General features: G+C 47.5%; 1 protein-coding gene across 5 annotated transcripts in view; it reads right to left on the bottom strand.

Moving 5' to 3' along the window:
- Nucleotides 1–12,862, bottom strand: part of LOC110499743 (CCR4-NOT transcription complex subunit 2) — a 108,088-nt gene extending 95,226 nt beyond the window's left edge. Inside the window, exon 1 of one of the 5 annotated variants that reach the window (XM_090199190.1) lies at nucleotides 12,483–12,862. In XM_090199190.1, coding sequence (XP_090055316.1) covers nucleotides 12,483–12,716 — 234 coding nt within the window. In that variant the 5' untranslated portion in view covers nucleotides 12,717–12,862. Of the gene's footprint in view, nucleotides 1–12,142 lie in introns of all 5 variants that reach the window. The other 4 variants (XM_090199191.1, XM_090199193.1, XM_090199192.1 and 1 more) reach the window with 4 other exon arrangements.
- Between the last annotated feature and the right edge of the window lie 2,728 nt (nucleotides 12,863–15,590).

Here is a 15,590-nt window from a genome sequence, read left to right as displayed (position 1 = left end):
CTCGTCGAGACGGGGGGAAATGAGGCGGCTCCTCGTCGAGACGGGGGGAAATGAGGCGGCTCCTCGTCGAGACGGGGGGAAATGAGGCGGCTCCTCGTCGAGACGGGGGGAAATGAGGCGGCTCCTCGTCGAGACGGGGGGAAATGAGGCGGCTCCTCGTCGAGACGGGGGGAAATGAGGCGGCTCCTCGTCGAGACGGGGGGAAATGAGGCGGCTCCTCGTCGAGACAGGGGGAAATGAGGCGGCTCCTCGTCGAGACAGGGGGAAATGAGGCCGCTTCTCGTCCCAGGTGGGCTCTTCAGTCAGACTATTCATTTCCCAAACAGGACAGACCTCCAGCAGTGTGAATGTGCAATACTGGAACTCCAGGCTCTCCTAGGTGTGTCCAACAACACATATCCCTATAGATAGACTGGCCCTACCTATGACAGACCAGTCTGTCACCATTTCCATTCAAGCTGGTTGCAGAACAACAGTCGAGTGTTAAAAACAGAAAGGACCAAAGAGACTGAACACATTCAGCCTACAGAATGACATGGTCATAACATAAGGGTTGTTAGGATGAAGACAGACACACTGGTTATAGGAGAGGAAATCTGACCCACTCTGTCCTTCTCTGGGGAGCTACCGATTACACAAACACAGAGACAGATGGAGACCGAGACAGATGGAGACCGAGACAGATGGAGACCGAGACAGATGGAGACCGAGACAGAGGGAGACCGAGACAGAGGGAGACCGAGACAGAGGGAGACCGAGACAGACCGAGACCGAGACAGACCGAGACCGAGGGAGACCGAGACCGAGGGAGACCGAGACAGAGGGAGACACCAAGAGAGGGAGACACCAAGAGAGGGAGACACCAAGAGAGGGAGACACCAAGAGAGGGAGACACCAAGAGAGGGAGACACCAAGAGAGGGAGACACCAAGAGAGGGAGACACCAAGAGAGGGAGACACCAAGAGAGGGAGACACCAAGAGAGGGAGACACCAAGAGAGGGAGACACCAAGAGAGGGAGACACCAAGAGAGGGAGACACCAAGAGAGGGAGACACCAAGAGAGGGAGACACCAAGAGAGGGAGACACCAAGAGAGGGAGACACCAAGAGAGGGAGATGAGAGTGAGGGAGATGAGAGTGAGACACCAAGAGAGGGAGATGAGAGTGAGACACCAAGAGAGGGAGATGAGAGTGAGACAGAGAGGAGAAGAAGAGGAGAGAGAGTAGAAGAGAGCGTGGTCACTTCAAAAGTGCAGCCAACTGGATTGTAAGGACAGCCTCCGGCTCAACATATGGAAATGAACCTACTGTACACAGGCTCAACAAGGACCCTGGTACCCAATATGGAAATGAACCTACTATACACAGGTACCCAATATGGAAATTAACCTACTGTACACAGGCTCAACAAGGACCCTGGTACCCAATATTAAAATGAACCTACTGCACACAGGCTCAACAAGGACCCTGGTACCCAATATGGAAATGAACCTACTGTACACAAGCTCAACAAGGACCCTGGTACCCAATATGGAAATGAACCTACTGTACACAAGCTCAACAAGGACCCTGGTACCCAATATGGAAATGAACCTACTGTAGACAAGCTCAACAAGGACCCCAGTACCCAATATGGAAATGAACCTACTGTAGACAAGCTCAACAAGGACCCCAGTACCCAATATGGAAATGAACCTACTGTACACAGGCTCAACAAGGACCCTGGTACCCAATATGGAAATGAACCTACTGTACACAAGCTCAACAAGGACCCTGGTACCCAATATGGAAATAAACCTACTGTACACAAGCTCAACAAGGACCCCAGTACCCAATATGGAAATGAACCTACTGTACACAAGCTCAACAAGGACCCCAGTACCCAATATGGAAATGAACCTACTGTACACAGGCTCAACAAGGACCCTGGTACCCAATATGGAAATGAACCTACTGTACCACAAGCTCAACAAGTAGCCCGGTACCAAAACATAACTAATATTGTTATAGTCAAGGACAGTCAGTATTTGGTGCTGTAACTGACAGAGCTCAGAGGTGCCACATTCATGGCTGTGTTTTTGTTATGGTTGTTTGTGGACAGATTTTAGAATCTGGGTCTGGGTCAGGGGACCACAGGGGCCCAGCAGAGCAGAGGAGAGGTGTAAGTAACAGCTGTAACACAGTGGGGGGGAATCAGAAGTAGTCCCCATCCCAGAGAGAATGAACAGAGACTAGATCAGGGCCATGTAACTGGGGAGGACAGAGCACTGAGTAGTCACCTAACCTCTGCCTGTCTTCCTGGGAACATCCCCCTATTCCCTAGCCAACTAGTTTAGACCAAGCCCATTTGACTCCGGTAAAGAAACTAGTGCACTTTATAAGGAGCCATTTGGGACACAGATTATGTCTGATCTGCCTGAACTGCTCTACAAATGAAAACAGGCTAGCTCAAGTCCCAGGCCCTTCATATGGGAAGTTACCGACCCCTGAACTAGAGGATAGTGCAACACATCACATGAAACCCATTCATTAATAACAAATGAGTTATTCAGTCTTCAGACGACGTGGTCAGATATCCCTCCTCTGTAACAAGGCTGGCCAGACTAAAAAGGAGTCCTCTGGGCAAACTGCCTTCTGGCAACAGATAAACCACCATGGGAGTATTCATCAAGTCCTCAGAGACTTCCAGAGGGGTTTTAGAGAGAGTAGTTAAAGACAGGGAAGAGTAGTGTGGTCAGAGGGGTTTTAGAGAGAGTAGTTAAAGACAGGGAAGAGTAGTGTGGTCAGAGGGGTTTTAGAGAGAGTAGTTAAAGACAGGGTAGAGTAGTGTGGTCAGAGACTTCCAGAGGGGTTTTAGAGAGAGTAGTTAAAGACAGGGTAGAGTAGTGTGGTCAGAGGGGTTTTAGAGAGAGTAGTTAAAGACAGGGAAGAGTAGTGTGGTCAGAGGGGTTTTAGAGAGAGTAGTTAAAGACAGGGAAGAGTAGTGTGGTCAGAGGGGTTTTAGAGAGAGTAGTTAAAGACAGGGAAGAGTAGTGTGGTCAGAGGGGTTTTAGAGAGAGTAGTTAAAGACAGGGAAGAGTAGTGTGGTCAGAGGGGTTTTAGAGAGAGTAGTTAAAGACAGGGAAGAGTAGTGTAGTCAGAGGGGTTTTAGAGAGAGTAGTTAAAGACAGGGAAGAGTAGTGTGGACAGAGGGGTTTTAGAGAGAGTAGTTAAGACAGGAAAGGCAGTAGGGTGGACAGGGACTTCCAGAGGGGGTTTTAGAGAGAGTAGTTAAAGACAGGGAAGGCAGTAGTGTGGTCAGAGGGGTTTTAGAGAGAGTAGTTAAAGACAGGGAAGAGTAGTGTGGTCAGAGGGGTTTTAGAGAGAGTAGTTAAAGACAGGGAAGAGTAGTGTGGTCAGAGGGGTTTTAGAGAGAGTAGTTAAAGACAGGGTAGAGTAGTGTAGTCAGAGGGGTTTTAGAGAGAGTAGTTAAAGACAGGGAAGAGTAGTGTAGTCAGAGGGGTTTTAGAGAGAGTAGTTAAAGACAGGGAAGAGTAGTGTGGTCAGAGGGGTTTTAGAGAGAGTAGTTAAAGACAGGGAAGAGTAGTGTGGTCAGAGGGGTTTTAGAGAGAGTAGATAGGACAGGGAAGAGTAGTGTAGTCAGAGGGGTTTTAGAGAGAGTAGTTAAAGACAGGGAAGAGTAGTGTGGTCAGAGGGGTTTTAGAGAGAGTAGTTAAAGACAGGGTAGAGTAGTGTAGTCAGAGGGGTTTTAGAGAGAGTAGTTAAAGACAGGGAAGAGTAGTGTGGTCAGAGGGGTTTTAGAGAGAGTAGTTAAAGACAGGGTAGAGTAGTGTAGTCAGAGGGGTTTTAGAGAGAGTAGTTAAAGACAGGGAAGAGTAGTGTAGTCAGAGGGGTTTTAGAGAGAGTAGTTAAAGACAGGGTAGAGTAGTGTGGACAGAGGGGTTTTAGAGAGAGTAGTTAAAGACAGGGTAGAGTAGTGTGGTCAGGGGGGTTTTAGAGAGAGTAGTTAAAGACAGGGTAGAGTAGTGTAGTCAGAGGGGTTTTAGAGAGAGTAGTTAAAGACAGGGTAGAGTAGTGTGGTCAGAGGGGTTTTAGAGAGAGTAGTTAAAGACAGGGAAGAGTAGTGTAGTCAGAGGGGTTTTAGAGAGAGTAGTTAAAGACAGGGTAGAGTAGTGTAGTCAGAGGGGTTTTAGAGAGAGTAGTTAAAGACAGGGTAGAGTAGTGTAGTCAGAGGGGTTTTAGAGAGAGTAGTTAAAGACAGGGTAGAGTAGTGTGGTCAGAGGGGTTTTAGAGAGAGTAGTTAAAGACAGGGAAGAGTAGTGTAGTCAGAGGGGTTTTAGAGAGAGTAGTTAAAGACAGGGTAGAGTAGTGTAGTCAGAGGGGTTTTAGAGAGAGTAGTTAAAGACAGGGAAGAGTAGTGTAGTCAGAGGGGTTTTAGAGAGAGTAGTTAAAGACAGGGTAGAGTAGTGTAGTGTGGTCAGAGGGGTTTTAGAGAGAGTAGTTAAAGACAGGGTAGAGTAGTGTAGTCAGAGGGGTTTTAGAGAGAGTAGTTAAAGACAGGGAAGAGTAGTGTGGTCAGAGGGGTTTTAGAGAGAGTAGTTAAAGACAGGGAAGAGTAGTGTAGTCAGAGGGGTTTTAGAGAGAGTAGTTAAAGACAGGGTAGAGTAGTGTAGTGTGGTCAGAGGGGTTTTAGAGAGAGTAGTTAAAGACAGGGAAGAGTAGTGTAGTCAGAGGGGTTTTAGAGAGAGTAGTTAAAGACAGGGTAGAGTAGTGTAGTGTGGTCAGAGGGGTTTTAGAGAGAGTAGTTAAAGACAGGGAAGAGTAGTGTGGACAGAGACTTCCAGAGGGGTTTTAGAGAGAGTAGTTAAGACAGGGTAGAGTAGTGTGGTCAGAGACTTCCAGATGTGTTTTAGAGAGAGTAGTTAAAGACAGGGTAGAGTAGTGTGGTCAGAGGGGTTTTAGAGAGAGTAGTTAAAGACAGGGTAGAGTAGTGTGGTCAGAGGGGTTTTAGAGAGAGTAGTTAAAGACAGGGTAGAGTAGTGTGGTCAGGGGGGTTTTAGAGAGAGTAGTTAAAGACAGGGAAGAGTAGTGTGGTCAGAGGGGTTTTAGAGAGAGTAGTTAAAGACAGGGAAGAGTAGTGTGGTCAGAGGGGTTTTAGAGAGAGTAGTTAAAGACAGGGAAGAGTAGTGTGGTCAGAGGGGTTTTAGAGAGAGTAGTTAAAGACAGGGAAGAGTAGTGTGGTCAGAGGGGTTTTAGAGAGAGTAGTTAAAGACAGGGTAGAGTAGTGTGGTCAGGGGGGTTTTAGAGAGAGTAGTTAAAGACAGGGTAGAGTAGTGTGGTCAGAGGGGTTTTAGAGAGAGTAGTTAAAGACAGGGTAGAGTAGTGTGGTCAGGGGGGTTTTAGAGAGAGTAGTTAAAGACAGGGTAGAGTAGTGTGGTCAGAGGGGTTTTAGAGAGAGTAGTTAAAGACAGGGTAGAGTAGTGTGGTCAGAGGGGTTTTAGAGAGAGTAGTTAAAGACAGGGTAGAGTAGTGTAGTGTGGTCAGAGGGGTTTTAGAGAGAGTAGTTAAAGACAGGGAAGAGTAGTGTGGTCAGAGGGGTTTTAGAGAGAGTAGTTAAAGACAGGGTAGAGTAGTGTAGTGTGGTCAGAGGGGTTTTAGAGAGAGTAGTTAAAGACAGGGAAGAGTAGTGTGGTCAGAGGGGTTTTAGAGAGAGTAGTTAAAGACAGGGTAGAGTAGTGTAGTGTGGTCAGAGGGGTTTTAGAGAGAGTAGTTAAAGACAGGGAAGAGTAGTGTAGTGTGGTCATCTCTATTGTCAAGAGATAGAAACAGAAGAACAAAGCAATGCATAGGTCACTACACCAAAGAAATAGCATCTCATTCCAGTAGGGTTGTAACGAGTACCAGCACCGTGACAAAACAATGCCTGGTCTTCCACGGCAAAAAGAACACCAATCAGAAATCCAAGGTGGTTCTGGGTGACACCATAACGGCTGCTCGTCACGGGGAGGCAGGTAGCCCAGCGGTTAAGAGCGGTTAAGAGCATTGGTTTGAATCCTCGAGCCGGCAAGGTGGACAAATCTGCCGTTCTGTCGTTGAGCAGGGCAGTTACCCTCAACAACAACTGCTCCCCAGGCAGCGACGATGTGGATTAAGTCGTCAACTGACTAGGTCTCCCCTTTCAACATCAGGACTGTTGTCCTCAACTGACTAGGTCTCCCCTTTCAACACCAGGACTGTTGTCCTCAACTGACTAGGTCTCCCCTTTCAACATCAGGACTGTTGTCCTCAACTGACTAAGTCTCCCCTTTCAACATCAGGACTGTTGTCCTCAACTGACTAGGTCTCCCCTTTCAACATCAGGACTGTTGTCCTCAACTGACTAGGTCTCCCCTTTCAACATCAGGACTGCTTTCCTCAGTAAACAGAGTCTGCTTCATGTTTTGTTTCCTCTGAGGATGGCAATAGTGGTATCCTGACAACCCTACATTCTAGTTATGTGGGCAACACACAGGAGTGGTGAATCTGGTGCGAGAGCAGTATGAAATGGTGTTGTGAATCCGGTGCGAGAGCAGTATGAAATGGTGTTGTGAATCCGGTGCGAGAGCAATATGAAATGGTGTTGTGAATCCGGTGCGAGAGCAGTATGAAATGGTGTTGTGAATCCGGTGCGAGAGCAGTATGAAATGGTGTTGTGAATCCGGTGCGAGAGCAATATGAAATGGTGTTGTGAATCCGGTGCGAGAGCAGTATGAAATGGTGTCATCATGTCAGGTAGTCCTGAGGCTGTCGTGCCCTGCTCTGTCCTGCTCTGCTCTGTCGTGCCCTGCTCTGTCCTGCCCTGCTCTGCTCTGTCCTGACGTGCCCTGCCCTGTCGTGCCCTGCTCTGTCCTGTCCTGACGTGCCCTGCTCTGTCCTGTCCTGACGTGCCCTGCTCTGTCCTGTCCTGACGTGCCCTGCTCTGTCCTGTCCTGACGTGCCCTGCTCTGTCCTGTCCTGACATGCCCTGCTCTGTCCTGTCCTGACGTGCCCTGCTCTGTCCTGTCCTGTCGTGCCCTGCCCTGCTCTGCCCTGCCCTGTCCTGACGTGCCCTGCTCTGTCCTGTCCTGACGTGCCCTGCTCTGTCCTGTCCTGACGTGCCCTGCTCTGTCCTGTCCTGACGTGCCCTGCTCTGTCCTGTCGTGCCCTGCTCTGCCCTGTCGTGCCCTGCTCTGCCCTGTCGTGCCCTGCTCTGCCCTGTCGTGCCCTGCTCTGCCCTGTCGTGCCCTGCTCTGCCCTGTCGTGCCCTGCTCTGCCCTGTCGTGCCCTGCTCTGCCCTGACGTGCCCTGCTCTGCCCTGACGTGCCCTGCTCTGCCCTGCTCTGTATCTCATTGACACTGATGACTATGACACCTATATACAGGGTCTGGTTAAATTGCCCCATTTGGCTGTGTGACAGGAGGCCCGTTCCTTCGGTCAGGGTTCACTGAAGCACAGCTCCTGCCAGGGAGGCAGCTCAAGACACGCGCCGCCGGTTGATTGACACACTAACAATGGTAGTGCACTGTACACCCCTTGTTTATGGCTCTGCACAGAGGTAATGGGGATGCTGCTACAACAAGCTACACTATTCTTCAGTATTCAGTTGTAGTGCTCTTTCCTGGTTGGTGTTGATTAGGAGTCCTGTGACTTAATATTTTCTGGTAATATATATTTGGTTTAACATCCAGCCCCAAGTGGTGCATGAAGGTACACATGAACAAGAGTGTGTGGACACCTGCAGGTCGAACATCTCATTCCCATCGCTGCTATAACAGCCTCCACTCTTCTGGGAAGGCTTTCCACTAGAGGTCAGGCACTGATGTTGGGTGATTAGGCCTAGCCTCCAGTCGACGGTCCAATTCATCCCAAAGGTGTTCAGTGGGGTTGTGAGGTCAGGGCTCTGTGCAGGACAGTCAAGTTCTTCCACATCAATCTCGACAAAGCATTTCTTTGGGCCTTCCCCAAATTGTTGCCACAAAGTTGGAAGCACAGAATCGTCTAGAATGTCATTGCATGCTGTAGTGTTAAGATTTCCTTTCACTGGAACTAATGGGTCAAGCCCGAACCATGAACAGCCCCAAATCATTATTCCTCCACCAAACTTTACAGCGGGCACAATGCAGTCGGCAAGGTAGCGCTCCGCTGGCATCAGTGTTAAACAAAACAAAAGATATCTGTTTGAGATTCTTCAAAGAAGCCAACCTTTGCATTGACAGCTTTGGAAACTCTTGGCATTCTCTCAACCAGCTTAACCTGGAATGATTTTCCAACAGTGTTGAAGGAGTTCCCACATATTCCGAGCACTTGTTGGCTGCTTTTCCTTCCCTCTGCGGTCCAACTCATCCCAAACCATCTCAATTGGGTTGAGGTTGGAAAATTGTGGAGGCCAGGTCATCTGATGCAGCACTCCATCACTCTCCTTCTTGGTCAAATAGCCCTTAGACTGCCTGGCGATGTCTTGGGTAATTGTCCTGTTTAAATCTCAAAATTTGGATTCATCAGCCCAAAGGACAGATTTCCACCGGTCTAATGTCCATTACTCATGTTTCTTGGCCAAAGCAAGTCTCTTCTTCTTATTGGTGTCCTTTAGTAGTGGTTTCTTTGCAGCAATTCAACCATGAAGGCCTGATTCACACTGTCGCCTCTGAACAGTTGATGTTGAGATGTGTTCTCTTCGCTTATTTGTTCTTTTACCAAATAGGGCCATCTTCTGTGTACCCCCCAACCTTGTCACAACACAACTGATTGGCTCAAACGCATTAAGGAAAGAAATTCCACAAATTAACTTTTAGCAAGGTACACCTGTTAATTTAAATGTATTCCAGGTGACTACCTCATGAAGCTGGTTAAGAGAATGCCAAGTGTGCGCAAAGCTGTCATCAAGGCAAAGGGTGGCTACTTTGAAGAAACTAAAATATATTTTGATTTGTTTAACACTTTTTTGGTTACTACATGATTCCATGTGTTATTTCATAGTTTTGATGTCTTCGCTATTATTCTACAATGTAGAAAATAGTAAACATAAAGAAAAACCCTTGAATAAATAGGTGTCCAAACGTTTGACTGGTTCTGTATACATTTTTGAATACGGCTGTAACGTAACAAAATGTGGAAAAAGTCCAGGGGTCTGAATACTTTGAATGCACCGTATTTCTAAACAAATATGCTTAATCCTCCCCCACCCACCCCACAGCAGCACCTCCAACCCCCCCCCACAGCAGCACCTCCACCCCAACAGCAGCACCCATCCACCCCAACAGCAGCACCTCCACCCCCCCACAGCAGCACCTCCACCCCCCCCCCACAGCAGCCCCAACAGCAGGACCCACCCCACAGCAGCACCTCCACCCCACAGCAGCACCTCCACCCCCCCACCCACCCCACAGCAGCCCCCACAGCAGCACCTCTACCCCCTCACCCCCCCCCACAGCAGCACCTCCACCCCCCCACAGCAGCACCTCCACCCCCGCCACAGCAGCACCTCCACCCCACAGCAGCCCCCACCCACCCCACAGCACCTCCACCCCCCCACCCCCCCCCCACAGCAGCACCTCCACCCCCCCCCCACAGCAGCACCTCCACCCCACAGCAGCCCCAACAGCAGCCCCCCCCCACCCCACAGCACCCCCACCCCCCCCCCCCCCCACAGCAGCACCTCCACCCCCCCCCCCACAGCAGCACCTCCACCCCCCCCCACAGCAGCACCTCCACCCACCCCACAGCAGCACCTCCACCCACCCCACAGCAGCACCTCCACCCACCCCACAGCAGCACCTCCACCCCCCCACAGCAGCACCTCCACCCCCCCCCCCCCCCCCCACAGCAGCACCTCCACGCCCCCACAGCAGCACCCCCCCCCCCCACAGCAGCCCCGCCGTCAAACACAGGTTATCCTACTTCCAGCGTTTCCAGGGGGGATTTTGGCCAATATGTTTCTTAAAACACATCACTGATTCACTAAAGAGATCCCAATCCCACCGTCTGTCTGTTAGGGCAGATCAAACGGCCTGGCACACCTGCTCTGTGGTTGCTGCATGCCTGCACAGCTCTTTGGTTTAACTCCTCAGAAGCAGTTCCCATTGATGTGGTTCAGCAACTGTTTTTAACTACTGAGCCAGGTATGATGTGAGGCTGAGGCTCCATCACAAACCCATAGACCTTGGCTACCAGTTTAGGGGCTTTTTATACTTACAGAATATGTGACGTAACATCTGTCGGGCTTCCACATCAGATATGCAGCTTTGTCTGTTTACAGTATCATTACATTTGTCTTGAATGTGGACACCTGAAGACCCATTGGATCTCTCCTCGGTACTGCATGTTCTTTGGCAGTAGAAATGACGACAAGGGCTGTGGACTAGCTTGAGTTTTAATAGAAACACATGTGTGATCCAACTCCATCTGAACTAGAGTCGCTGAAGACAGAACACAACAGTATGTGGCTGCTGATCCCTCTGCTCCAACAGCCTTTGTGCCACTGCACAGCCAGGGAAGCCAGGGCACGCACACACAGACACAGGGCAGCAGCTTGCAGACAAGAAGCTTTCTTGCCTTCTTTGCTTGCATCTCACCCACCCACCCACAAACAAGATATGCTTGAGCCTCTCTCTGTGCTGTGTGCACTCAACAGCAGCCAATCTGGGACTACACTAATGAGAAATGTTGGGGACTGTTAGTGCACTGTAAAAAATGTAGGCTATTCCCAGCAGTGGGTCACAACAAATGTTCTGGATTAAAAGAGATTACGCCACACTCCTCACGCCAATCAAAAATAAACAGTAAGCGGACAGGCCAAGCAGAACAACAAACAGCCTCCTTTAGAGAAGGTTGAATTGATTAACGAGGGAAGAAAAAAAAGACTAAATTTATTTTTACAAAACGCATTCCTGTCATAAAATACGATCTTCCAAAGGGGCAATGATGGAAGCAGTAGTTCATCAGAGAAACAAAGACCCCAAAAAATATTGTTGAATCCTTTTAGGCATGAATCATTTAATTCGACCCTGATCTAAAAACATTTATTATTTTGTCATTACCGATTAACACTGAGGAAATCAGAGAGCGTCACCGGAGGTCAGGGGCCGTGTCAACTTCACATCAATCACCATTCTGATTGCTGTCAGTCTTCAGTTTTCTAAATTACAGATAGAGACCGACTCAAACAACCCAAATTCATAACAAACAGAGTGTTTATTGGAATATGAAAACAGAATGGGGCCTAAATGCATTAAATCCACAGCTGGACATCCTGGACAAAAACACAGAGTTGGGCTGAAGAAAAGTTTGCTCATTTAGAGTAGGTATATTCTTCCCAATAGCTATTTCATTTCAGTCAAGACCTCCAAATCACCACCTGCAACCAAAACCTTTCCCTGAGTGTCAATGCAGATAAATAGCTGGTAGATCTTGTAACAGAGAGTCATGAGTCTTTGTCCTTTAGCTACACGGTCATGTAATACCACAGGATGTGTAGCTACTCATCTCTCTCCAGACCAAGAACAGCATAGGCTAATGTTTTGTTGTCAGATTGTAGAGACTACTGGATGAACTGACGGGATGGGGGAAATCATGATATTATCGTGTAGGTATTGTGTGTGTTGAGTAGCTAACGACGTGGCTTGGAAGTTGCCTTAAATAGCTACTGTGTTGTCAAAGTACCAGCAGGCTACTATGGCTATCAACTCATGCAACTAGTCAGGTGTAACTGGCGAACATTCAATGGACCACGATGAGTTTAGGCTGAAGTTTGATTTACATTCCCCTCGAACTGGACAACTAGGAAGAAGTAGTGAATTCACTGGTTAGATAAAGTTGGATGAATATACACTTCGGTTGTTAAGTTATATGGATTAGCAAAAGTCGGCTAACTAGAAACACTGGAACTAAATTAGACATAAAAAAATCATACGAGGTACCGTTAGCTGAACACAACCAAAACATCATGATAAGCGACAATAACTACATGTATAGGCCAGATATGTGTGGATGTTTGAACAGTGAACATTGTAAAGGTTAGCTGCTCGCTAAGCAGAGATAACATAGCAGGCTAACAAGCTAACCAAAATACGCGCTAGTTGGTTTGACTTGAATAGCTCATTGAAAACTGTGACTTAGCCATCTATACCTGTAATGAAAATGCCCTCCATAAAAACAGGAGAAATCAGCTGGCTTGTAAGACATCAGTAGGACTCAATGTTCAAACCTTGGGATAACTATTTGACTACAGCAGAGGGGGAGGGCTGCTGTGCGGACTGGGCCTGCAATGTCTTGGTTCTCTGTCGCTCTCAATTTGTACAGACAAAAACGTTAACGCCAAAGGTCGGATTACACCTCGACCACTGGCCCAATTTCCCCCAAACCGGGGTCGCTGGGTGCCAAAATAATTCCGGTTTGACATGCAACGCTTCCCTGGTGGAGCATCGTGGATATTTTTAAAGGAAAAAACAGAGGGGAAAAAAACTCACCGCATTAATTTCTCTTCTCCTCGCAGATCCAAGATGGCTGTGTACTCTAAAATCGAGGATGCTGGGTATACAGCCTTTACCCTCTGACCCTGCCTCAACCTCCAAAGGCATCTCCTGTAGCTGTTGCCGTGTTGGGCGGGTGCTCTTTCTGCGACTGTTGCCACCGAAGAATCGTCTCCCTCGCTTCATGTTTCTCTCTAAACAGACCGTGAAACATCTTCCGTGACCGAGCATGATCTATATAGACATTGAAGACGTGAATTGTGACGTGGCCTATGAAATGACATTAGAAATATGACACATTAAATGTAAATAATTGTTTTCACCCCCCCCCCCCCATCTCCCTTTCATCACAGAACCTCACTGTTTTGTCATTTGTTGCAGACAAAATTATACACATGTAAGTGAACAATTTGATAGTTTGCTCATTGGAATTCATGCTCAGTTGCAGGGGTCATGGGATAAAAAGTGATGATGATTGTGATGATGATATGGAGATACTGCCCCAATCAATCACATTTTGGAATATAGTTTAATATTATATTGAAGTGATGTGACTAACTTTAATATGCAAGATGCCCAACCATGTTGTATGTATTGTCTGTTTGCTTTGACAGACAGCCACCATTTTCCTCACCATTCAGTGTTTATCCTCCTTTTAATCTGACCGTTTTCAGGTTATAAATAAAAGACAATGCTCTTTTGAGGCAACAAGAGATGTTAATAGACGAGCCAGTGTTATTACCGCTCCGGCTCACTCACTCACAGCTCAACCTCTTCTGCACAGAACATTACATATACCGCAACACAAATATTTAATTCAATCTTCTTTGTCTGCTTTTATGGGAAATACAAAGTCACGGTAAATATTGCACGATGAATCTCACATATGTTTCAATGTAATATGGAGATCAGTTGCGTTTCTACATGTGCAGTGTCATTCATTGATTTATGGCTCAATTTATTTTTTATACACAAAAGATGGAGGAGATACCTGGTGGTTGCTGCTCGTGCTTCTGTTGACTTCCCCCTGTTGGTAAGGAAGTGAACTACTACAGATCTGTTCTTTCAGCGTACTGACCGTACGTACAGTTACTGTAGCATCAGCATACCCTGGGCAATGAATATCAGACAGTTGCCCACTTTCAATTCACTTTGCATCATTCATTCACACCTCTTGCATGTTTAGGCCAACATCTTTGTTCCCCGGGTGGAACTAGAGTCTTCATCTCATTTAATTAATCTGTCCTTTGTGTTGTTGTTGTTTGTCAATGGTCAGGTCGTCTGTTGATGTTACCCAGACTATGCTTCGGTTGACCTATACCTTTCTGTTTGGGCAGCTCTACAATAGCTACATATCCTCTGTTCTCCTCCAGACCAAGACAGGTCTCAATGGGCCAGTGACAGGAGCGGTAAGGGACTGACTGACGCTCGTCCAGGTGTGTATAATGCATTCTGCCAGAGCCAACCCATTCAGCATGAAGGAAACGTGAGCATGATGAGAACCTGCCAGAATCTGCCACCTGGTTCCAACGGTCACCTAGAAGCAACTGTCACTGGTCGCGTTCCCTTGCTCAGACGTTGCATGCATCAACCAATGGTTGCGTGCCACGTCATCGACTGCGCTGTCGGGCACCAGATGGCAATAACATATGTGGTTAGGTGATAGGTAAAATATCTATCCAGGCGGTGTGTAAGATCTGGATTCAGCAACATCTGAGTATGGGTACATCAACATTGTCTTAAAAAACAAATATGGCCACTCAGAGCAGACAGTGGAGCTGGGTAATTAACTAAATATGACTAATGATTCCATTCTACAAGGCTGAATGAACACAGTTATTAATTCATGTATTATTATTTTTTAAACATGGCTGTGTTGGCTTGAACTCTTGAAGTGGTGGCTTCCACTGTGAGGAGGGAGAGAGAGAGAGAGATGGAGGGAGGGAGGGAGAGAGAGGGAGGGAGAGAGAGAGAGAGGGAGGGAGGGAGGAATGGAGAGAGGGAGGGAGGGAGGAATGGAGAGAGGGAGGGAGGGAGGAATGGGTGTTGGGTAGAAGGTAGAGCAGCCGAGCTATCCGTCTGATTAGCGAACTGTCAGTCACAAGCTTGCCCTGTGCCATGTTTCCAAACCTATCACATTGAACGCAGCTTAGAGAGAGACAGCAACCACTGTGAGAAAATAAACCCACGCTAATTGTCTTGAAGTTAAGATGAGGTGCAGCAAATTCATCCATAATGGAGGAAATGAAGTTGACACACGACTACGGGCTTGGGGTTTTCTAAAAAAACAATCGACTTTTCTCCGGTTCTGTATAAGAGCCAGTTTATAAGGTAATGGGTTCCAAACAGAGGACATTTGTCACAACAAACTAAAACTTTACAAAAATATAAAACTGTATCAGACCCCCTTGACTTCTTCCACATTTTGTTAGGTTACAGCCTTATTTTAAAATGTATTAAATAGTTTATCCCCCCTCATCAATCTACACACATTACCCCATAATTACAAAGCAAAAAAAATAAAAAAATCAACATTTTTTGCAAATTTCTTTAAATAAAAAAGAAGAAACGGAAACATTCCATTTTCATAAATACTAAAAAACTTTGTTGAAACACCTTTGGCAGCAATTACAGCCTCAAGTCTTCTTGGGTATGACGCTACAAGCTTGGTACAACTGTATTTGGGGAGTTATTCCCATTCTTCTCTGCAGATCCTCTCAAGCTCTGTTAGGTTGGATGGGGAGCTTCGCTGCACAGCTATCTTCAGGTCTCTCCAGAGATGTTCAATCGGGTTCAAGTCCGGGCTCTGGCTGGGCCACTTAAGGGCATTCAGAGACTTGTCCCGAAGCCACTCCTGCGCTGTCTTGGCTGTGGGCTTAGGGTCATTGTCCTGTTGGAAGGTGAACCTTCGCCTCAGTCTGAGGTCCTGAGCGCTTTGGAGCAGGTTTTCATCAAGGATCTCACTGTATTGTGCTCCATTCATCTTTACCTCGATCCTGACTAGTCTCCCAGTCCCTGACACTGAAAAACATCCCAACAGCATGTTGCTGCCACCACTATGCTTCACCGTAGGGATGGTGCTAGGTTTCCTCCAGACATGACGCT

Source organism: Oncorhynchus mykiss, chromosome 15 (genome assembly GCF_057628025.1).
Source record: "Oncorhynchus mykiss isolate SJ-2025 chromosome 15, ASM5762802v1, whole genome shotgun sequence".
Lineage (NCBI taxonomy): Eukaryota > Metazoa > Chordata > Actinopteri > Salmoniformes > Salmonidae > Oncorhynchus > Oncorhynchus mykiss.
This window is presented reverse-complemented; position numbering and strand designations above follow the sequence as displayed.